General features: G+C 40.1%; 3 protein-coding genes across 3 annotated transcripts; 1 reads left to right on the top strand and 2 right to left on the bottom strand.

Moving 5' to 3' along the window:
• On the bottom strand, positions 1-1407 carry acot13 (acyl-CoA thioesterase 13). Its single transcript, XM_070921761.1, has 3 exons — positions 1272-1407; positions 935-1119; positions 1-333 (listed from the first exon to the last, which is right to left on the bottom strand). The coding sequence occupies exons 1-3, from the start codon at positions 1353-1355 to the stop codon at positions 174-176; spliced, it is 429 nt and encodes a 142-aa protein (XP_070777862.1). The 5' UTR covers positions 1356-1407; the 3' UTR covers positions 1-173.
• Positions 1408-1689: 282 nt separating this feature from the next.
• Positions 1690-4377, top strand: tdp2b (tyrosyl-DNA phosphodiesterase 2b). Its single transcript, XM_070921929.1, has 7 exons — positions 1690-1917; positions 2116-2237; positions 2377-2526; positions 2677-2768; positions 2967-3085; positions 3174-3344; positions 3470-4377. The coding sequence occupies exons 1-7, from the start codon at positions 1771-1773 to the stop codon at positions 3749-3751; spliced, it is 1083 nt and encodes a 360-aa protein (XP_070778030.1). The 5' UTR covers positions 1690-1770; the 3' UTR covers positions 3752-4377.
• Positions 4378-11784: 7407 nt separating this feature from the next.
• tmem64 (transmembrane protein 64) lies at positions 11785-21292 on the bottom strand. The gene is made up of 3 exons (XM_070922346.1): positions 20582-21292; positions 13705-13860; positions 11785-11976 (listed from the first exon to the last, which is right to left on the bottom strand). Exons 1-3 carry the CDS (start codon positions 21290-21292, stop codon positions 11785-11787), a joined length of 1059 nt encoding a protein of 352 aa, XP_070778447.1.
• Between the last annotated feature and the right edge of the window lie 3107 nt (positions 21293-24399).

Below are 24399 nucleotides of genomic sequence, written 5' to 3'. Positions count from 1 at the left end.
TCTTGTCTATTTGTTTTATTGCATGTGCATGAAATAGTACAATTGATACAGTAGTTCAGGTCAGAATTGACAATTTACAGTCAGGTTAGTTTGCATCTTCACTCAAAGTCCTTTGTTTTGACTGGACAGTTACATGATATGTGATTTACAGACAGGCACAGAGTTGAGACATTTTAGCTGCTGCCAAGGTGTTTGGTGTGTCTTCCTTGTGCTATGAGCTTCCCTGTAGCCTTGTTGGTGAGGTCTACAGTGGCAAATGCCAGCGTCCGTCCTTGCTTGAGAACCTGAGCAGTGATGAGTACGTCCTCTCCCATCTTGGCAGCATTCATGTATCTGTAAGACATTGACGTTTGTTTCCAGTCATTTGTAGTTTATGAAGTTAATCTTAAACCTGACCTGGTTAACACACTGAAGGTCAAGGCCTGAAGTCAGGGCTGTGGGTATTGTTGAGGACACTTAGATCATGTCCTCTGCATGTTTTCAGGGGCATTTAGGGTTTTTATGAACATGGGGTTTACGTCCTACAACTAAAAACTTACACATTATTGTATTTTATATGCTGATTGAAGTATTTTTAGACTCAAGACATGTTCACGTGACCACTTCAACAAAAATAATCAAATAAAAATTAAGAAAATAGTTACAGAAAATGACTGCCCGTTTAACTGAAAGATTAAAATTATAAATAAATGAAAGGATTTTAAATATTTTCTTAATCAGTATTTCTAGCTACAGCCATACCTGAAATGTATTAGAAAGCTGTAAAATATTAATAAAAAGATAAGGGCATTAGATAGAAGTTATTAACCCTTCTACCAATGCTCAAGTGGCTATTCAAAATTCAAAGTTTAATCTACAGGTGATGCCAAGGATGTGGGGGATCAGTGGAGTATAGATCTGAGCTTTTTCAGGTTTTCACTGTTCATAGACTCACGTTATGTTCATATCCACACTGACTCCTGGCGCTCCCCTCTCACTGTACATGATAGCCATGGTGGAGATGACATCGACCAGGGTGGCTGTCAACCCGCCGTGTAGCGTCCCTCCACGGTTGGTGTGCTCCTCTTCTACCCGCATCTCACACACCACCTTACCTGGGCTGGCAGACAAAACGTCCACCTGAGGAAAACACAGAGCTCTGACGGTGCAACAAGGCGGACGGTGTGCAGCTCGGGAAACTTGCGTTTAAAAGCGCAAGCTGAGATACATAGTGTGAATAGAGAAATACATCTTAAGACGGTCAAGAAAAGTCACAGAATGTGCATCTTTACCTTTCTCAGGACTCTGTCGAAGCCTTGATTATCTACCATTGCTCTCATTATTTGTTTTAGCGAATTTAAAGACAGGGAAACCATATTTAACGCTGATAAATTCAGCCAATGTCAAATTTATGTTTACTTCGTACCGGAAGCTGTTGCGTTCGATAAATCGTCCGGGCGAAACTTAGAGCTAATTTGCTAGCTAAATTGCGCTTCGACCAGATTTGTAGTTCAGAAAGTAAACAGCACCACAATAATAACAATATATGGTGATAATCATTATTAGCTGTACACGAAGCCTAGAGTTGTTTACTTTTAATCATACAAAGTAAAATACAAAGTGCTACGTTGGGATTTGTTGCATTTAGGAAGTTCATCCGGAAGTCTTTCTCTGATACACCTAAAATAACTTGCAGCGCTAACTTGCAGAGAAAACATGGAAATATGTTAACATTTAACTGTAACTACTTTTCTTGTGTAATTCTATAAATCAAACGAGTTGCTAGAAAATATGGCGTCTACATCCGACTCGGACAAACCGTCAGTTTCTAATGTGGAAGAAAACAGAACTCGCCTCTGCGATGAGTTTGCTGCAATAACAGGAACCGACAACGCAGTGGCTCAATGCTACCTGGCTGAAAATGAATGGGAGATGGAGGTACAGTAGCTAACTGTTACACCATCTGAGATGTGACATTACCTAGCTAGGTTAGTTTTGCAGCTAACAAATTCTACATTGCTGCAGCTTATTTTACTGAGCAGCCTCTAATGCTAAAAATGTTTAAAAATCTGTGGATGGCATGAAAATCTTCGGGCAGTTGGCCCTGATTTACCTTACCCATCGCTTGTCTTTCAGAGAGCTTTGAACTCATTCTTTGAGGCTGACATGGAGAAAGTCTTTGAAGGAGATTTTCCAAACTCAGAGACCAGCCCCAAAACAAAGAGGCAGAAGGTTGAGGAAAAACCTCCAGGAGACTGGTACGTCTACTGTCTGCCCTCCTTTGCCAAAGTCCAAGATAACGTTACTGTGTGTGATAAGATTTACCCATGACTCTTTCTGTCATAGCCAGCCAACATTTAAATCCAAATTAATTAACAGTCTCTGAACATTTTCCAGTATAGATTTGACTGAAGACAGTCCAGCCTCCACATGCAAACCTTCAGAAGAAGATGACAATAAACTGTCGCTGATCTCCTGGAACGTGGATGGACTTGATACAGACAACCTTGCAGAGCGTGCCAGAGGCCTGTGCTCCTACTTAGTCCTGTAAGCTTGTGTTTATACGCTGTCACTCTTTGTTGGCTTCACTTGATATTTTATTAGTGTGTGTATCACACACTGGACAGCCTCCCCAGGTTATTAAGCAGAAGGAAGGCAGGTAGTATTTGTATTAAAGTGAATCCTCTCTCCATGTAGATACACTCCTGATGTAGTGTTCCTGCAGGAGCTCATTCCACCTTATGTCCAGTACTTGAAGAAACGGGCTGTCAGCTACCTAATCATTGAAGGTACGGTATGTTCAATTTCACCGAATACTTTTTGACATGTCACAGCATGTCATGGCTTACTGGGACACTTGAATAGAACAGAGTCATCATCAATATTATTACTAACACCTGTCATTTTCCTGCTATCAGTCAAAATGCACTTTATTTTTATTTTATTATGATATATAACTGTCACTCCTCTTAACTTGTGCTCACCAGGTGGTGAAGAAGGTTACTTCACTGGGATGATGCTGAAGAAGGCCCGAGTCAAATTCGTGGAAAGCCAGATAGTAACTTACCCCACCACTCAAATGATGAGGAATCTGCTTGTAGCTCAGGTTTGTGCACAGATAGTTGTCCAAATGCTCAGTGTCAATGCAGCTCACAGTAGCTGATACAAAGTTGGATTTTTCTCTTTGAAATCAGGTGAGTTTCAAAGGCCAGAAGCTGTGTCTGATGACGTCCCACCTTGAGAGCTGTAAAGGCCACGCAGAGGAACGGATGAAACAGCTGCGAGTGGCGATGCAGAGGATGAGAGAGGCACCCGACGATGTCACCGTCCTGTTTGGAGGGGACACAAACCTGCGGGACACAGAGGTCAGTCATTTAACATCATGTCATCACAATATGTTTACGCTTACATTTTTGGTTATCAATTTTCCCCACACATGTAATCACACAGTTTACCTCTTTAGTAATAATTGCCCTGTGCTCCATCTCAGGTGGCCAAGGTGGGTCTGCCCCTCAGTGTCTGTGATGTGTGGGAGCGGCTGGGAAAGCAGGAGCACTGCCGCTACACGTGGGACACCAAAGCCAACAGCAACAAGACTGTTCCTTACGTCAGTCGCTGCCGCTTCGACCGGGTCTACTTCCGCCCGGCTACCAAAGACGGCGTCCCACGCCTGGCCCCTGACCACATGGCCTTGGTGGGACTGGAGAAGCTGGACTGTGGACGTTACACCAGTGATCACTGGGGAATCTACTGTAGCTTCTCCGCTGGTTAGAAATGGACAAAACAACCTGAAGCATGGCATTTAAAGCTTTTTTGTTCTTTCTTGTTGTGTTTTACAGTTCAGGTCTTGTCAGTGCTGGGTTCAGACCACAGTAACACTTTCTCCTTGAAGGAAGATGTTCTGACCTCGTCTGAGGGTGATTACCTGTAAATTTTATGTCTTGATTTGATGAGTTTTATCTTCTAATGAGTCTCTGCTCAAGCTTTTTTTCCTGTGTTAAAAATAGCTAAATCAATGTAGAAAGCGCCAATAAAAGTTGAAATATCAAAGTTTGCTGTGTTTTGAAATTAATGTTATAGTTGAGGCTCAAAATTAATTCTTGACCTTTGAAACAACCGTTGACAGAACAATCTGACCACAAGGTGTATGGTGGAGTTTGTCCAGTCATCATTCGTGATCTTTATGTATCTGTATTTCAAAATAAAGTCAGCTGTAGCTTCTGTCACATTATATGAATGAATGTGATTTATGGTAAGACTTATACTGTGGTCTAGAATATGTATGAGAGACCTCACATGGCCAGCACTGTGTGTATGCAGTATTGGCATCTGACCACTAGTGGGCACTACAGAGTTGAATTGCAATTGTTTAAAAGAAGTGACAATTTCTGATGACAGTCCAGGGTTTGGTATTTACAATAAAAAGACATAAAATAAGATCAGTCTGAGTCTGAATGGTGACTCCAATTTCAAAATGATGTTAACCACTACATCACTGTAATCTAAGCTATCCATAAAGTCCATAAAACATGACCCAACAGCAGATTCCTCACAATTGTGCACAAATAAGAAGTCAAACATGTATCAGGGTGACTTGTTAATGCACTTGCAGATTTAGGCCACTGCAACAAATTTTCTCCCTCTTCATTGCAGTACATGAATGGTCACTGATGGTCTAGGATGGCTACCCTTAATTTTCAGCAAAGTTACTATCAGTGCTTAGATGTTTTTTTTTTAATTAATTAATTAGCAATTTAGATTTAGACAACAAAATAGATTACACAAACAGACACAACAAAACATGACAAGACGGAGCAGACCAGTAAAGTAATCTAATTAGAGCAGAGAACCTGCCCAATTGTCATAAACTAAATAAAACGAATTAAAATTTGATTTAGGAGAGGGGTTATAGTATATAGTTGAATATGACCATAAATATCCACAATAATTTTAAAAAATCCTACATAGTCTTTTGGATGATGTGGATAACGTTACATTAAACAGTAAGGTCTTTATGTACATGAACAGATGTTAGCCTTGACATGTCTTTCTATCACAGAGCCGAAAAATGATTTTAAAGGGAAAAGGTTTCAATTTAGTTGTAATTGTCAAGCTGAGCTCTGTCAAACTAATCAGAGTGGAGGCCCAAAACTATATTTACCCACCCAACACTGTATACAATACAAAAATATGTTGGACAGAACAAAACAGGTAGACAGTCGGATTATGTATGTTGTTGTGTTTGTAGTGAATATATTTGTGTGCATGTGTGATGGTGTACTATACATGTATGTGTGAGCATGGGGACGTGGGACTTTTCCACAGCAGACATTTTGACTTGTAATCGTTTTGATTACCTGAGCACAGTTAATGATTAATGATGGCTTGGTACCATTGAAGTGTATCAGTAAGCTTGTCAGTGAGCTGCCATAGGGTCCAAAAACCAGTAATGCTAAATGTAGTGCAGCCCTTATTCATATTACACCTGTGGTTTTCCATGTAAAATGTCTGTTGTGAGAAAGGCCTATTAGAATGACACTGTATGTAATGATTTAATAGCACCTATATTCTACATTATGACTGTCTCACTGTCTCAGTTCTACCCCAAACCAGATGTAACCTCCTCCTCACAGTCTCTGCCAACACACTGTCAAGACGTCTCCCTCACCTCTCTGTCTGTGACGCAGCCTTCAAATCTGAGAGTGTGTTTCCGTGTTTGCTCGGCGCACAGACGGCACAGTTTTCACAGCAGAGTCACACGGAGAGAAGCACAGCTGACCTTAGGAGAGGACACAGATGTGACTCTTCCCTGGGAGCAGGCGTCATCAGAACAGGCCTCCCTCCTGCGTTTGTCCCCTGCTCACTGGTTCTTGATTAGCAAGGACAGATGAACCAAGTCTGTCCAGCTCTAATGAGTTCACCTGAAGCCTAAAACATTATATACATATACATTTTATTTTTTTATCTTCTGAGCCTGATTCTTGTTAGACAAGCTCAGGTAATCAAAATGTAACACACTGTGCCACAAATCTGACAATTTTCAGATTTTCTTTCTGCTTGCTTTGTTGATTGGATAAGAAAGAATAAGAACTGAACCTTTTGTATGCACCTGCAAAAATCCAGATTTGGTAGTTTTCAGTTTAAAGTAGGGCTGCAACCAACGATTATTTACATTTTTGAATAATCATTACATCTAAAAAATGTCCAGAAATAGTGAAAATGCCATTACAATTTCCTAAAGCTTGAGGTGAAGTCTTGTTATGTCTTGTTCAAAGTCCAAAATATAAAGATATCCAGTTTACATTCATATTTGACAAAAAGAGGCAGCAAATACTAACATTTGAGAAGCTGGAACCAGGAACATTTTTGATTGAAAATGACTTAAACGATAAATAACAATTATCAAAATAGTTGCCAATTATTTTTTCTGTCAATCAAATAATCGTTTCAAGTTCTTAAGGTCAGTTGAAGTAGAAGTAGTAATTTTTTAAAAATATTATTCAGAATATTATCATGCAATTAACTACATAAAAACATCATAAAAACAGACTTAGAGTTATCAAGAAGTCCATAGAAATACCCATTAAACCTCTTCAAATTGCTCCAACAGTTAAAAAGTCAAAGATACTGAATTTAAAATGCATAAAACAGAGAGAAGCAATAAATCCACACATTTGATTGGCTGGAACTTGCAAATGTTTGACATTTTTCTTTATCAAAAAGGACATTTAATAGTTTATCAAAATTTAAATAGAAATAAACTGATGTCAGCTTCAAGCCAGTACAGGATGGGTCTTGCATGGAAAAATAACAACTGTCAAGGAGGGAAAAATAAAAAGGTCTAGATTCGTATTGATGAACATAACATCACAGGGATTATTCCTGCTAATGAGCAGCAAAGCATTGTCAGAAATCTGAGTGAAATTGTTTCCCGTGGTCCTCCAGAGGTACACTATGTTGCCCCATTTGTGTACTGAGCAGTTTCACAGTTTTTTACAACATAGAGGAGGAGAACAGCAGCAGGTCAGAGATGGTACAGATGGAGGCAACAGCTGTCTGGGCCAAGAAAGTGGTCATGTGATCTATCCGTCTGCCTTGAGCAGGATCCCTCTGCCAGCGGCCTATCAATGTTTCCCTCCTCCACAAATCCATAAACATCCGTATCATAAGTTTCCCTCTGGAAGGCTGCGTGGACGTTTTCCAAGATCATTTCACTCACCCTGTTTTTTTTCCTTTTATAATTTCACTCTGAGATGTGTTTGTTGAAGCACCAACAGCCTCACAGATGTATTTTTGGAGTTTTCCTCCAAAAGCGTAGCCCTCAGTGAGAACTGGGGCTTTCATTTGAGGCCCGTCAAAATGAATGTTCTTGGTTTTGTGTGGACGTATCCATGTGCTGGCGGGGAGGCTGTGGGATGAGGTTTGTCCTTTGAGGCAGGGTTGGACGATGATGGATCGGACACAGATCTGACCCGAGCCCGGAAGAGATCGCCGGGTTGTGTGAAGAGCAGCAGACGAGTCTGTGCCGCAGCTCCTGGTAACAGATGGAACAATAAAGTGCAAGAGGAGTCTGGTCTGTTGCAGTTTGATTGAGAGACTGTGGCAGGGTTTTTGTATTTGTGCTGTATTTTGGGGTGTGAGCAGATGGCTGTGGGCTACTTTTCCACTGTACTTTGTGTGTGGTTCCCCATCAGAATCTATCTGGACCATGTCTGTCAGACCCTGTCCACACAAACACCCACCTCCCCCGTCACAGGCGAGGCAAGGGCAAGCGTAAGTGGTGCTCCACTCTATATCGCCACCGCCACATCCATCACTACTTCACTTCAAAATCGCTGTGACAAACTGCCCCAGAAGCCAGCATTATTTCTGGCCGTACAGTGCTGCTGCTGCTGCTGCATATTTGAGGACTGACAGTTATTTAGAGGTTTGCAAGATAAGGGGAAACCTTCTGAGCGAGAACATTTTGTCTTCCATCACTCTCAAAGGGTCGGGGATGAAGCCAGGTAATATCTAGGGACTCAACACATCTGTGTGAGTCTCCCACTGTTACCAGTTACTTTAGGCTGCTTTTTCCATCTTCAATAACAAGGTTGTCGGAAAGTTTAGTAAAGGCAAACAAGGACAGGGGTACACTCAGTATTACATAAGGTATCCAGAGCTGTAAATTATTAAACACAAAGAATGGACTGGATCACAAGTGTCTACATTAAAGTAAAAGTTTGCCATTTTGGGAAATACGCATATACTGTGCACTTTCTGACAGAGAGTTAGATGCAAGACATATAAATATTGCTCTCCGCCAGCAGCCGGTTAGTTTAGCTTAGCACAAAGACTGGAAACAGTGGGAAACAGCTAGCATGGCTCTGTCAAATGGTAACATCTGCCTAGCAGCACCTCTAAAGCTCACTATTAACATGTTGTATCTCGTTTGTTTAACCTGGACAGAAACTTGTGTAAAAACGATAACTCACTGTATTACAGGGTTATGTGCCGGACTATTTCATGGCTACGGGCAGTTGCCAGGCAACTCTCCAGGTTTGTTGCAAATTAATAGTCAGGTGGTACATAATCATTCATAAAATAAATTGTTGTTTTTACACTGTTTTTTGTATAAAACATGTTATCAGTGAGCTTTAGAGGTATTGGTAGGTGGATATTGTTATCAGTTGACAGAGCGATGCTGGCTGTTTCCAATCTTTGTGTTAAGCTAAGTTTTTAAAATACATGTATTAAAAAAAGTAAGTATGTAAGTAAGTTAAAAAAAAGTGAACAAAAATGTTGTAACAAAGTCAGACAGGTTTTATTTTCTCTCATAAATAACACTGAACAAGCATTGTACAGCGATAAATATCAATATTTATACACTGTAAAATTCTCTGTATTACAAAATACAGCATATGTGTAATGCACTTGATACAGATGGGAAGTATTGCATTTCATAGCACCAAACGAGACCCTTAACTTGACCCTTTAAGTCAATGATATCACGCTGTACTCCTCTACAACAGTTCAGGTGTGCAGTTACATCCCAGACAGGTCTTGTGTGGGTGTCTATGAAATATACTTCCCTTAGGAATCAGTTGTTGCATAACTATATCTAAGTTAAGTAGAGCCCACCTAGGAAGAACCAAAGCCTTTACTGTAAAACTGCTAATTTTTCCATAATCTCAGTTTATCAAAATCCCAGTTGAGAGACTAAAATATCATGAAGTGTGTCAACAAAGGCCGATCAAGTTTCATGTATTTGATTTTTGCATTAAACATGGTATAACTTCTTTTCCACTTCTGAGCAGAACAGCTTCATCGAATCACACCTTCTTTGGAGGGTAGGGACACATCCTTAAAAATGTCACTGACGTCAGGTGGAAAGACTTGTTGTATTTACATTTTCTCATCAGGAAGTGAGAAAAACTAAATTCCACACCTTTAAAAAGTGAGAAATACAGAGTAGTGAGTAAATCTTATAAATTTCGCAGCCATAAAATGTGCTCATCTCTCTCTGCGTAAACGTTCAATTCGAGTAAGAGACTGGAAAAATGTCTGGGTTGGATTCAGAAGATTTTTATATGACAGGAGTGAGAGGCTGATCGCTGAACACCAATAAACGATCAGTACGTTCAGGGACTCTCCAAAGAAGGTGCTGAACAAGCTGTTCTGATCGCAGATGTTTGTGTGTCTCTTCCACACTATTGGCAGCGTGGAAATGTCCGTCAGAGGCAGCGGGAGGTAACAGGCAGGTTGAACACTGAAACACAAACCTGGGAATATTAATACGTACAGTGGAACATGACCGACTAACAACTCGAAAGCAGTTTTTGTTCACTTTTGAAAGGAAAATAAAGATCAGATTTTTAACACTGGAAGTAAACAGCTATTCCCAACACTTGGCTAAAGATCTTATTGGTAGGACTTCTATCATATTTTTGCTTTCAAACATTATTGCTAAATTCAGACAGGAAGGGGCCCTTTCAACCAACATGAAAATAACTTTTCAGAGGACTGACAGCATGGAATGTGTTTGGGCGAACATTAAATCTGGCTTCGACAGGAGAAAAAAAAAACAGCAGTACAAAACTTAAAATGAAAAAAAATTGTGCCAGCATTACAAAACAGGCTTTTGTGAACAAATACAGGGACATAGAGATGGATATTTCATATAGGAGCCCTTATTATTCCTCAATCAGACTTTGTCTGAGGAGCAGCATCACAATAATTCATGTAAAAATAAAAAGTATCATCACATTCATCACTTTGTGTCCATGTTGTGTTTGATTGTCGGCTTCTGAGACACATCACTTTTAACTTTTGACCAACCAAACCCCTTCCTACTTTATCTTATCTGTATGAAAATAATGTTTTGTCTGTTGTACTGTGGACTGTGCAAAGGAACCTACAGTATGAAAACTTTGTCGTTGTATTATTAGAGCTTAAACACAAAAAATATTCACAGATAATTTTTATAATTACCAGCAACATTAAGTAATAAAACAAAGTAAGTCACATGAAGCCTCAGCTCAGGTGGGGCCAGTGTCATGGCGTCTGAAAAGCTTTATCAAATTATGGCACATAAAAAATAACAGCCTCATTATCTCATCTAGCTTACTCGTCTATAATGTAAGTAAAACCTTAAATAAACACAGACGCAGGTTTGTGTTATTTTGTATGCGTGAGAGCATTTCTGATTAGTTTGGTTTCAGCACTGAAATATGACATTCATGCCATTTTATCACCGTTCTTTGTATTGCACAGAATGGTCAAAACTACCATCTTAAGCAAAAACCATGTAATAATCCTAATGGATAATCTCACAGCCAAATAAAAATATAAAATTAAACCAAAATGAATTATAAACATTTACAGGAAAGCTTGACATCGCAGTTTCAGTTCAGTGTGGGAATCTTTCTGTAGCAGAACATGTGGCAGCGTGATCAGCTCCCGATCATGCTGCACTTCAACTTTCCTGGCAGAAACATTCCTGAGTTTCCTGCTGTGAAATCTGCACTCATCTCCAGCTGCTCTTATCAAAACTGCAGAAGCGCTGAAATGATCTCCGGGCAGACAAGGCCAATTCAGCTGATGTGGCCGTAAGCCAGCAGAAATCACACAGTCGGAGAGGCTGGTAATGCTCAGTGAGAGCTTTCCCCCTCTCTCCATAGTCCAAAAATAAGACACTTGAACACAAATGAACTGGACTAAACAGCCGAATCTTTCAAAAAATATGAATAATGCCCTTATTATTTGTACTGTGACTCAGAACTGGATGTAGACAAATCATAAAATCTCTCGAAATGAAACAAAAACAGTAGATGTAGTATGAAAGAAAGGTGCATAGGTTGGCATTCTTTTGACACTGAAATGGAAAAACAATTCCTTGGTTCTCTAGAAAGCTCCAGATTGCACATTCATAGTGTTAGCAGGCAGTTAATGCCTAGTTATATTTTTAATGACTCGCTCAGCTACCTCCAATATTTCTAAACATCATTTCATTGACATCTCCTGTAACAGAGTAAATGTTAAGAGGTACCTTAATGAAAAGAATAAAAAAAAGAAAAAAAAAAACACCTCCCAAGACGATGTACCGCAAAACCATTTCTTCAAAGGTGCGTACTTCTAAAACACCGTACTGACTGAAGACGTAGGGTCTTCTCACAAAGCTGGTCAGAATATGATGTTGAAAATTATAAACCTCGCTGCCAACATGTTTCCGACACTCTCTAAACTCAGCGGGTTCCCCAAAGCTCCGCAGTCTAACAATCCGGTGACCAAGTCATACGAGCTACTGCCTCGTGTGTCGATCTACGGTCACACCACATTAACGCAGTTTCCACCGCCAGCCGTCGCCCTCTTGCTGCAGTAGGTGAAGCCGCTGTGATTGGTGGAGGAGCCGTTCATGTGTGACGACTTCAGCTCCATCTGGCAGGCGGCGATGGCTGCGTTGAGCTCTACCTGAGCCCGGTGCACGACGTAGAACATCAGGCCGATGCTGATGACAATCTGCAGAGGACAAAAGAGGATGTTGTGTTCAACACAGCTGTGTCGTTCATTCACTTGTCATATTTGAGGCTTTCATTTTTGTGGTGAATTGAACACAATTTCATTCTGAGGTGTGTCTAATATTTTCTTGCCAAGAGTTAGATGAGAAGATCGATACCACTCTCAAACCACTAGCCTGGCTTTGTTTGTCTTCCAGCTCCTTCCAGCTTAATAATTAACATTATCTCGTTTGTGTGTACACCTTTTATGGAGGTTATGTGCCAGATTATTTATTGCCTGGGCAGTTGTCAGGTAACCACTGAAGAATGAAGTTACTGTTTCCGTGAGCATATTTGAGAATAGAAAAAAAGTGTTGCCTTCTTCAAAGTCAACAATCATAGTAGGACACAGGCACTAGTATGTGAAAGAGGTCACACCCTGGTAAATGTGATGGCGATGAGATAATCATGTTCCACCATCAGTGTGAGAAAAAAAGACAATCAAGAGGCCTTCAGTGAATCAAAACTTTAAACAAGCTCCAGCCAATCAAATTACTTCAAACTAAGTGACAGAAACCACTATGTCTCATACCACATATTGAGATTGAAGTTTTACATACCACATACATCATACATAAGCATATTTCCCAAAATGTCAAATATTCCTTAAAAGGTAACATGAAGTCAGGATTGCTATAGCACTAAAAACTGAGTCGGCAGCCAGCCATAAATTAATTAATGTAACTGATAGTGTAAACACTGAGTGACACTGATAAAGAAGTGTATTTGATGTGCATAGGTAGTGTCTGATCAGTAATGGCCCTAACTCCCATCTGGCAATTAGGATCAATCCATCCCTTAACGTAATGGGCCACAAATAAAATAAAATAATCCATCTTTCTCAAGATTCTTGATATTTATTTCTGTATATTTGTCATTGAAGAAAATGTATGTTTGTGTGTATGATGTGTATCCTGGTGGGTACACAAGTGATGAAAATAGCCTTGCATGTAATTAAGGCCAGTCGTCAATTTGGAGCAACAGCTTTCAGTTCTGCATGAAACACGGATACACACTTGATCTTAAACTGACCTTTGACCTCTGTGAGGTTGTGCTCAGAAACAACCCCTGATCCCTGAGCACCTGTGAGGTTTAAATGAAGCTGAACAGGTGTTGGAGATGTGGTGACGGCTTCAAATGTCCTTTGGGTGTGCTGAACCGAACTGTCGGCATATTTGGCATATCTACACCAGGCTCAGCATTCCTACTCTAGACGTTTATGCAACTGAAGACTTAAGGAGGGGCAGATGTCAATGCTTTTGCACTTAGATAAGGTTGGACAGGCTTGGTAGACAAGATATATTTCATATATAAGCGAGAGAAAAAAGTACTGATCTACCAACAAAACATTCCAGTTAAGTTTGAGGGTGTGGTCCTGCGCTGTATGTCACTTTACTAACAAGCACTGCAACACGGTTGATCGTAGACTGCTGGTGACGCATCTGCAGAGATTACTGAAACCATTTCATGTTCAAGCTGCATTTCTCAGAGTCAAACAGTCTGTCATCTCTTGTGTCTGTGTGCCAGTCTGGGCTGCGTCAATAAAAAGCAAGTTTTTCCTGTTGCCTGGTACACTAAATGTACCTGGTCTGACTATTAACGTGCCAAACATTTGCTACGTAGTCTAGCTCGTACAGCACGAATAACAACTAGTAACTTCACACTTAATGTATTACTGCCATCAGCTCACCTGCAGGCTGAACACGAAGTAGCCGCTGACGCTCTGCTCAGCGATGACATCCTCCATGGTGCGAAGCGTGGTGCCCAGGTAGGAGTTGAGAAGCTGAGTGGGCAACAGACCCACAGAGGAGGCCACCAGGTAGTTTGGCAAGGACACGTCTGTGATCTTAAAATGGAGAAACATCTTACAAAAAATATATATACTATAATTCTACACTGAAATAAATAAAAATGTATTTAGTAGTAATATAATATTTTTGTTGTATAATTGTTGTACTGGTACTTTTACTTAAGCAAAGGATCTGAATACTTCTTCCACCACTGAAAGCAATTGCCCCCTCAAATAAGTTTAATAGCCAAATTACTCTCTTGTCTTATTGTTTTTTTAGATAAAAGTTTTTTTCACCATTTTTTGAAAGAAATACACAAAAACATCACAAGCTACAATGTCATTTTGATAAAAACTGCTGCACATTTATTCCTTTTGAGCCATAATAACCAGGTTGGGCTGGTAAATAGATCCTAAATACCATTTTGTGTAATTACCTTCAACTATGATATGCCATCACACGTCCAGTTCATATCTCATTACAACAACCTATATATAAAAGAGTGTCTGCATCGCTGTCACCCTTGATCCCTTGATTAAGTGATGACTTAAGCCGATGTGTGTGAGGATGTGACCTTGGCACTGTGTACCCTGTGACTATACACTGACGCTGATAGTGGTGTGTCGGGGGCCCAAAATGTTATCAGGACTGGAAAACATTTATGCTAGATCCAGCCCAAGTGTCTCCTCGCAGAGACAGACAGTAAACCCTTTCCTGTTATCACACTACACACCGATAAAAACCTGGGTTACACTTCGTAGGACACTGATGTTATCAAAACCTGGTTAATCAAGCTAATGTTGTTATCAAGTTGTTTTTCCTCGTTGTGTTTAGTTGAGCATTTTGCCATCAGTACAATCATGTAACAGGCCTTTCTCCTTGAAAGATTACCACTGATGTGTCCACACGATGTGTCAACACAGTCAAAATCCCTTCAGCTGATCTCTGAGACATGACATGTGAGCCTGTGAGAGCTGCAGAAGAAGAAAAGGAATGCACTCTCTTTCTCTCAGCCATCATCCCCGAGTTGTGAAGCACATGTCCTCTGAAGTCTCTTTCCACCCAGGCATCTAGCAGCTGTCTTATATATGACCAAGGAAGGACTACTCGTTGGTATTTTTATAACCCCACAGAGAATTCCCACTGAACCTCCTACTCGCTTCTGCAAGCCTGTGTATCAAGATAATCTGCAAAAGTCAAGTGAAAAAACACCCCATCCTAGGCTTGACCTGATTTACTCAGAGCAGCAGCAATGCAGGTCTGAGTTTGTGCTCATAAACAAAACAGGAAGTAGGGTATCTTGACGGCATAGTAAATTTCAGGATTGTTTCAGTGATGCTGCATCTCTTTTTATCTGGACACGTGCAGGGCTTACCCTTTGGAACAAAGGGTGAAGCAAGGGGCATAATTAAAGGCTGCACAAACATGTTTGCCTGTAGTTAGGGTCCTATAAATCACACAATAAATTCCCCAATTCATCAGCTCATTATGACAGCAGAGGGATGGAGCCAGGCCAGCGAGGTTATAATGCTGTAATAAATACACATGGAGACCTGAATATGTCCACTTCGTCCGCGAGGGATTCACAAACATTTTTCCTGAGCTGTCCCATTGTTTTGCTAACTGCTGCAGTCTTTGTGTCGTTTTAGGTTACCCGCTATAATGTAGCACCATCCACTTCAGCAGAAGGAAGCGGGGGGCACGGTGAAATGTAGCCTCATCCACAGAAAGTGCTTACCAAGGGCAGAGCAGACAAACACATATTTTCACTGTGAGCCAGGACGGGCCTAGAAATACCCATCCACGGTTAGTTTCACCTTTTACTGTTGAGAAAAAGATCATGAAGATTCAATATCAGCCAGGCTTAATAATGAGCCTCCAGCTAAGATGAATTACAAGGTGTACAGGGAGAGGCTGAGCTGGGTTTGAAACCCCTCCGGGCCAGGAAGTGAAAATGTAGCAGTGGAGGCAGGCGAACTGGGGGATTCAGCTTATTAGCCTGCTTCTGGCAGGGCCAGCTAAACTCCCCAGTGAAGGCTGCACACTGACATTCACTTCACCAGCTGGACTTTCACACTGAGGTTTGTGTGCGAGGAGTCGGCAGTCTGATTTTCTCCAGTTTCACTGACCTTAGTTATTAAATTTGCAGTTATTGATTTTTTTGGCCACTTCAGGGCAGCAGAAACAAGTTGTGAACACAACATTAACATATGAGCTTTTAAGGTGTCAGCTAAAAGGCTAGCAAACAGTTGCTTATTTACACATCCAGCAGTTACGAAGCTACAATATTATTTATTCGGAGTTATGTCTTCCTGGCAAATGTAAGTCCACTATTTTTGGTCCCTACCAACTCCTGGCATGGAGTGGCACACCAATTGGACATGGCAATATCGGGCTCTTTAGCTGGTGTTACTACTCATACTCCCCTATATTCACCAGCTAGTCGCTAATTATATCTGTGGTGTTCAGTGCTGAGGAGGTCATTTTTCACAGAAAACAGACACATTGTTATTGTATATATTTTTATTTTTTCACTTAAATAGTTTATATATAAATTATATTTTTATAATATTTTTATATCTTTATATCTATTTTTACATACGTCCTGTACCTGTAACGTGTCTAATTTCCACCCGGGGATCAATAAATTATTTCTGATTCTGATTCTGATTCTGATTCCTGCTGCGGCTGAAAACACATTATAAGAGCTGTGAGAGTGAACCAAAACAGTAAAGTTGTGGGCTGGACAGCTAAACAATGAGCTGAAACTCAAAGCTCTGTAAAGATGATAGAGTGATTCATCACATTGTCATGATATATTGTTATTATAAAAATACGGATATTAGAAGCTTTAAAAAGTGCTAGTTAGTTGAACTTGAATTGAGATACAGTCGGTAGACAAAATTATGTCTCAATAAAACAAGTGTGGAAATAAGGAGATTTCAAAGCAATCTTAGACAACCAAAAAGACCAAGCTATCCAAAATGCGGGTGCATTAGTTAAAAAAAAGGCTCTATGATATGTCCTTAAATCTGCAAACCAAACATATATCAAAGGGAACAATCTCTAAAGTCATGACAATGACTCAAACACAGGCAAGCTGCATTTTCAAAGACAAACAGCTGTCATAAGTTGAAACTAACCAACGGAAATATGACAAATGTGAACTGTCATACAACCAAATATGACCCACTTTTGTAGCAGATGCAGTTGAGCTGCTTAAAAGCTGACATCTTTTGTGTTTGTTTGCTTGTAGAAAATGACCCAGAGCACGCTCAAAAACAGTACTTTACAGGGCTGTCAATTAGCCCGCCTTTTAATTTGACCCTGGCAAACTAATTGTAGAGCAACAACAATGCCAGTGACAGTGGCAGCAGCTGGGCAACACAGTGTAAAACGTCCCTTTGACTTTGACACCTAATTTTCGCCTCTGCAGATTGGAACAGTAAGTTCAGTGTTGTAACTACTGTTAAAGCTTGAGCCACGATCCTGGCACAAGAGAGGCATTTCAACCTTTGGACACAGAGCTATGTCCTAACCATGAACCCGAAAGTAACATACATCAACAAACAGAAGCCATTTAAGTCAGTCAGGCAAGAAAAGACCATCTGCTAGGTTGGTAAGTCCTGTTCGAAAAAGAGGCCTCTTTACAGGTGAACAGCTGACCATAGTGTGGGGCTAATACAAAGGAATTCATTTTTAGCAACACAAACTGTCTACAGCACTATTTCCAGAGTACCCATCACAACAGCCTGAAAAATCAGGTTTCTTAAACCCTCAGTTATAGTTTGTGACTCAACAATGGAGGAATACACTCTACTCTACTACACCTTCAGGCTCATCTCCATTCAAATGAGCTTTCAAATAAATTATTACAGATTTTCAAGGGCACCTCAACAGGTCAGCTCCTGACTATCACCACCTATTTTTGTTGGTTCATGCTAAAAACAATGCCTCGCTGTTCAACTCTGTCACAGCCCAAGCATGTGAATTTGAGATGCTTCTCAAATAACCAACCTATCAGTCAATGTACGAGTGCAGCACAAACATTCACTGCCAGCAGTACTTCTTGTACCTACAGTCAGCTGATTCCTGGGATGATCTCACCTCACTGTTGCCAAATGACTTTTTACTTGTCTGAAAGTGTCTTAAACAATGAGCAACATACTCCAGATAAAAGATGCTTTTGTTTGTCACATGTGATTGTAAACTGAATATCTTTGGATTTTGGACTGTTGATGAAATAAAAAAAGCAATCTGAATATATTTCCATGGGCTGTGGAAAATCATAACAGGATTTTCTGTCATTTTATAGACAAAACGATTAATTGACAAAATAATGGGCAGATTAATCAATAATAAAAATAATGCAGCCCTTCAATAGTTAATTCATTAATGAAAAATGTACATTTATTCCAAAATAATAATAAATGTTACTATGCTAAATGTAGCAGGGCCCTTTAGTCTTGAACATTAATTATACAGATGTATTTATGCAAATATTGTTATCCAATTCCAGAATGACCTTTCTGTCACTTAATACAAACACGTATCGCACTGACAATAATTATATTTGATGCTGAACTGTATGGAATACATGTAAATTATATATATATATATATTAAGTTAATTATAATTTATGTTCAACACATTGTTCTCTTTACAATAACAAGAGATAAAGAGATTTTGAAAACATGCTAACATACTACAAATAGAGTAAGGCATCAAAACTCTGCACAGGAATCCAATCTAAACTCCTACAAGGCAAGCCAATCCAGTTTCCCTTTAATAAATACTACAATACAATGCTAAAAATATTTTATTTCTAATTTCTGTTCACTCAACTCTATAGTAATTTTGGAGGCTGTAGGGGTATTTTTGAACATGGTTTCTAATATTTTGCACCCCTATGCGTGTTGATTGGGGTAGACAAATCATTAAAAACAGCTTTCAATATGATGAAGTCAAATTTAAAACTTCAACCAACTATGGCCTCAAAATTCAGAGTTGGGTCAACGCAGCTCTGGCACAATTGAGTTTCACGCAGTGAGTGTTTATTGTAAGGCGGTTATGAGTGTGTGTATATATAATTGTCAAAAGCCAAAGCCAAAAAATACCAAATCTCCATACAGCCGAGAAATGTCTAAATATATCCATCCACCCAGAAAACACACTGGTTTTGGAGCATGCAATTACTGTGCTTGTGAAACTCACTTACGTCATCTTCTTTTTCCTTTTCCTGCCTCAGGCCCGTGCATCAACTCCTTCATGCTTTAAGCTATAAATGCCTTTCAAGCTCCCCACTTTGCATCCACTTCTGGATGTTTGTGCCACTGTTTGTTTCTGCTTTCAACACTATTTTGATTCTCTTCTCTGTAAATATTCTTCCATAAACACAGTGCAATATTCAAAACAGCTTAAGTTAAGGGGAATGGAAATGTCATTAATAAACAGACTTTCTGGTGTGTTAATAGTTTGAAAATGTGCATCCTGCTTCTGAAACTATTGTTTACATAGGCTGAATTCCAATTTAAGAATAATAAACTGAACACTGTTTTTTAAAACAAATTTATATAGATGGGGACAATGTATCATCCCCGTCAGATCTTTGTCAGGTCAAAATGTTTATGTATGCCATGCACACTAACAAACTGTAACTCTGCAGTTACTTGCTTAATGTAAGAATATTATGTGAAGGGAACCCATCTGAAAATGTGGTACTGGTAAGGCAATTCCAGGTCTGCGTGAGAAATATTGTATTATACAATATTGGTGCAATTGCAGACGGTGATGAAAGCTTTTTTGCAGCAGTATGGCTTGTACTACTCTGGAGATCTAAGCCTGGATGGCTACATAACATCAAGTTCACCCTCAGGTCGACGGACTTCATTTATCATTCAATTACCAGGCATAACATTTTTCACGTTGCGTGACCTCCCAACTGATTTTCTACAATACAGTAACGCATCCCTCAAGGCTTTTACTATTTGTAGGTATCAATGAGTTGACTGAGAAAGGTAATCAGGGAGTATACATTATTTATGGCATTTATGAAGGTCAAGAGCCTCAGGTTAAGAGTGGGAGTGCTGCTGAAAGCAATATCCTGATACTGCTTAGATTTATAATGTAGGTCACATGGTGTTGCCTTGACCAATGACTTCGGATTTACCTTGAAAAAAACAATGCCCCTGATTTAGTCTACTTTATGTAAACATCACCAGATTACTATTAAGTTCAGAAAAAGGACTTAAAAATGTGATACTGATGGTTCTAATTGATAAAATAATTGATGTCCTTAGGCTACAATAGAATCCATTTCCTCTATCCACAAGGGGAATGAATTTCCTGTGGACTTGTATTTTCATGTCTGCTTTTAAACTGTGGTCTGCTTTGAATAGTGAAGTAACGGGTCAACTACTATGTTCAACATCTGAAATTCATCACAACTAATGATAAACATCCCCAAGCGATACACTCTGTCTGTTCCTTGAGAGTGGATTCTGGCTAGTTATGATTTCCCCTGTGTGGTAGGTTGGGCTAGCAATAAGAAAATAATATCCTTCTAAAAAAATCAAAAAGGTCACAGGTTTGATTCACATGACTGCGAGTGATTTGTTGAAACTGTGCTCCAGTAGGTTAATGAGCTCTGCTCCTGGCTGGTCCATTGCTGTGACCTTTCTGCTTAAACCCATATGAGTTTACAATGGACATTTCATGACTGTCTAATGTCCTTCTGAAGTGAAAAGAAAAAGCTCGTAAGAGTGTTTTCATACTCACCGAGAAAACTGCATTTTGGAGCCCAAAGGGTATGGGGGTGAGTCTCGCTAAGGCCACAACTTTGAGTCCACTTCCTCCCTCCACCACTCGTATGACAGCACTGAGCTGTTCACTGTTCCCAACCTTGTTCAGCACCCAGTCAGTCAACAGTCGTTTGCACACCAGGTGTGCCACAAAGGTCCCAATTAAAACTCCCACCATAACTAGTCCCATGCCCAGCACAAAGCCGTAGAGGTAGCCAGCTGCCACATTAAGAACAATATATCCCCATCCACATGGGAACGACACGATAATCAAACCAACTATGAACAGCAAGGCTCCGACCAGGCTGTCCAAGCTCTCCACCCAGAGCAGGAGGTCCTTGAGGTATTGGCGCACGAGGGCAACCGATGAAAAGCACACAGCTGTCAGAACGCATGCCAGCAGGGCACTCTTGAAGCAAAAGGTGGTGATGCAGCATGGGTGTCTGAACTCTCCACTGTTGCTGAAGGTCGTCCCCCCTGTGGCGCTGATAACCTCGGGGTCTCCATCTGACTTCCCTATGCCGGCCCCTGTCTCGTCAAAGGCGCTGCATATCAGGATGTCAATTTTGTCACAGTCATCTGTGGCAGTCCTCTGCAGCCAGCGGTTCAGCTGAATCTGCGCCTTGCCAACCGCATGCTTGACAAGCTTGGTGAAAAGATGCACGGTCGTGGACCCCAATATTGACATGTTGACCCTCAAATAAGCTCTGGGGACCAGCAGCAGGGCTCAGATGAACTGTCTGACCTGGAGACAATTGTGACGTTTGAGATTTCCAGACAGTCTTTACATCCAGCGCAAGTCCATGTCAATATCAATTTGTTGAACTTCAACAGAGAAGTATTTATGAACTTGACTTGAAGATGGCTTCAGCAGTGGTCACCCATTGCTATGCAATTCCAAGAGCAACTGTGTAGTGAGACACAAAGATAAAATCCGTCGCTCTCCTTTGCCATTACATGAATTGTCCAATTTAACAATGTTTATCTTGGGTACACTAGCTGGGCAAAGTGCCAGTCCAATGACTTTAAAGTGCCAGTTTTGTTGTCTCTGTCCGAAACACTCGCCATATTCAGAGTTGACACCCCTCAGCTCAGGACAATGTTACGAGTCAGTGGATGGAGGGAGCTGTCAGGGCAGGAAAGAAACGAGCTGAGAGAACAGCGACAACACAACACTTCTTTGGACTGAAATGACTAGAATCGAAGTGGTGCAAAAACATCAACTTTTATGACTCCACCAGCGTTGCCATCCAGCTAACGTTAACACACTAGCATAAATCACTACCAGGCTAACTTACTCCTGTCGTTAGCTAAATAACTCTGCGTGGATAAAGTCCACCGTTGCGTTTCAGAGACTCAACCGCCGTAGCTGGCCTCCTCGTCCGCTACTCCCGGACAACACAGCGACAAACAGGACTCAGAAGACGGAAATGAAAAGCCAGTTTGCCCTTTCTCTGCTAGCTGGGTGTAGCTGTTTCCCTCGTCGCCTTCCTTCCACAGTGGAAGCTGCTGCTGCTGTCGCTGTTGAAGCTATTCATACCGACCACTGTTTGTGTCCCAGAATGCCAAGTAACCCCAGTCCACGTGACCGACCGTTTGACATTCCCATCCAATCAGAGCGCTCCAATTGTCATCGCGAGATTTACGCAGAGTTTCGCGACAAATTATGTTTGTTTTGGATCAATTATCTTTGGCTTTGCCGTCAGCCACTGTGCTGCCACATAAACAGAGTGAACTACTAGTGCTACCATGATGTGTAAATTAATTCACTTCAATTATTTAGATTCAATTAGCCTACTTAAAGTAATAGGGCTTTCAAATCCAACCACATGTCCGGCTTCACAGAGCTCAAGAATGAGAAGCACTTTATCAATTAGGAAGCAGTGGTGGGAGATGTAGGCTACTTAGATCTTTTACTTATCTGTAAAGCTATCAATACCACAATATACAACTACACTTCATACACAGACCCATTCACATTTTAATGTAGCTTGCAGAAGCTTTTTCTACTGTTGGGTTGTTTGTAAAATGTACTTAAACTAGGCTACCAAAAGTACACATTATGCAGAATGGCCTCTTCCAGAGAGCTATATTATTATATAATTAATATTATTGGATTATTACTACTGACAAATTAACATGTAAGCAGCATTATAGTCTTGTAGGTGGTTGATGAGGAGCTCATTTTTACTTTATGTTGGCAACTGTTGGGTTGCTTAGAGCATTATAATTTATAGGTTGCTCATATGTTAATGTCAAATCTTTATCTACTAAACCACAGCTGTCAAATAAACGAGTAAAAAGAACATCATCATCCTCTAAAATGCTGGAAAGTAGAAGTATAAAGTAACATAAATAGAAATACAGAGTAAAGTACAAGTATCTAAACATTTTAGGCTACTTAAGAACAGTACTTGAGTAAATTAGTTACGTTCCAATAACGGAAATAAGTTGGACATCAATCATTTATGGGAGTCAAGATTTAATTCATACATTTTTATTTAAAACATACAGCTTACACAATGCACATCTCTAGCATGCAGACAAACAGAGTTTGTATTGATATTATCCTATATTCTGGATTCTGTATTTCTGAGAGCATACAGTATAATATAGTAGCCTGAGGGGAATCTCCCTGCCTGGCATGCTTACCATAAATTCATAATGAGGGGAGTGAAGCAGACAATGTGTGCATTCATGCATCCACTGCTCACTGCCTGGCTCTCCCAGCTGTGGGAAAAGAAAGCCTTCAGGTGGTCGTCCTCAAAAACCTTTGTGTCCCCTCCACTTTCTCAAAGGCTTTCTCATTGAAGTCACACATCATATAGACACAGATACAGACATAGATTGCATTAAAGGATTCACACTTAAATATGCTCCGGGATAGTTTGTTTACGGTGGGATTGACTGCAGCACTGTTGTAACGCTCCACTAGATGGAACTGTTACACTGTTTTACAACCGATCCAAGCACATTGCAGGGTTTGTTGTTTTGTAGAATTTATGAGTTGGATTGACTCTGAATTTATGTGGAAACATTTAAAAATAATCTAATCTAATCCAATTAATTAACCAGGTTTTTTTTGGCTGCACATGTTTCTTTTTTTTCTTCAAAAAACATTTGAATATATTTGTGTCTCTAGGGTTTTAAGCATTCTTCGTTAGTTAATTTACGATAAACAGGAAAAAGTGTATTTTACCATATTATTCATCCAAATTGATGAAGGTGTTGTTTGATTGATGTTGTTGTTATGCTGAAGATGTTACAACTTGATGGAGTAAATCAATACAAATAATGGCCAACCAGAAAGGTCATGTCAACTAAAATCCAACCACTATGGTCAATTTAAAGGAGCACATGAATTTGCTCATCTGGCTGTGTGTTGCACTGTAAACATGATGATTGATTACACCGATGTTATCAGTTCTGCACCACGACATTAAAGTGCAAAACAAAATTAAACACATTTGCATTTGAGTGCTTGCTCCAAGATGCGCTGCAACGGCTGAGGTGAGGACCGCGGTGTCAAGGCTGACAGGGTGAGGCCAGTAAATAACAGGAAGTACAGTGATTTTGCTTTCAAAATAAAGGCATAAAGTGTCAGAAAGAAATGTGCAAAGAATAGATCTGCAGAACAATTTAGAACATATTTGATCGAAAAACATATGGTGTGAAAGTAGGACAGAGCAGATATATATCTGCTTGTTTATCGTGGTGTTCTACGAAGCAATAATGAATGGTTGAATTATGAAACGTTAATCCGGAAGTCGTAGGTTTTAATCCGGCAGATTTGAC

The sequence above is a fragment of the Enoplosus armatus genome, chromosome 16 (genome assembly GCF_043641665.1).
Source record: "Enoplosus armatus isolate fEnoArm2 chromosome 16, fEnoArm2.hap1, whole genome shotgun sequence".
Classification (NCBI taxonomy): domain Eukaryota; kingdom Metazoa; phylum Chordata; class Actinopteri; order Centrarchiformes; family Enoplosidae; genus Enoplosus; species Enoplosus armatus.
Note: the sequence above shows the minus strand (reverse complement) of the source record. Positions and strands in the feature narration are given on the sequence as shown.

Excerpts from the sequence above, each read along its gene's own strand:
- acot13 (XM_070921761.1), bottom strand. The coding sequence starts at position 1,355 with ATGGTTTCCCTGTCTTTAAATTCGCTAAAACAAATAATGAGAGCAATG. Across the intron at positions 1,120-1,271 it reads TCGACAGAGTCCTGAGAAAG|GTGGACGTTTTGTCTGCCAG; the intron begins GTAAAGATGCAC and ends TGTTTTCCTCAG. Across the intron at positions 334-934 it reads AGTGTGGATATGAACATAAC|ATACATGAATGCTGCCAAGA; the intron begins GTGAGTCTATGA and ends AATGTCTTACAG.
- tdp2b (XM_070921929.1), top strand. The coding sequence starts at position 1,771 with ATGGCGTCTACATCCGACTCGGACAAACCGTCAGTTTCTAATGTGGAA. Across the intron at positions 1,918-2,115 it reads AAAATGAATGGGAGATGGAG|AGAGCTTTGAACTCATTCTT; the intron begins GTACAGTAGCTA and ends CTTGTCTTTCAG. Across the intron at positions 3,086-3,173 it reads GGAATCTGCTTGTAGCTCAG|GTGAGTTTCAAAGGCCAGAA; the intron begins GTTTGTGCACAG and ends CTTTGAAATCAG.
- tmem64 (XM_070922346.1), bottom strand. The coding sequence starts at position 21,292 with ATGTCAATATTGGGGTCCACGACCGTGCATCTTTTCACCAAGCTTGTC. Across the intron at positions 13,861-20,581 it reads TCCAAAATGCAGTTTTCTCG|ATCACAGACGTGTCCTTGCC; the intron begins GTGAGTATGAAA and ends CTCCATTTTAAG. Across the intron at positions 11,977-13,704 it reads ACTTCGTGTTCAGCCTGCAG|ATTGTCATCAGCATCGGCCT; the intron begins GTGAGCTGATGG and ends TGTCCTCTGCAG.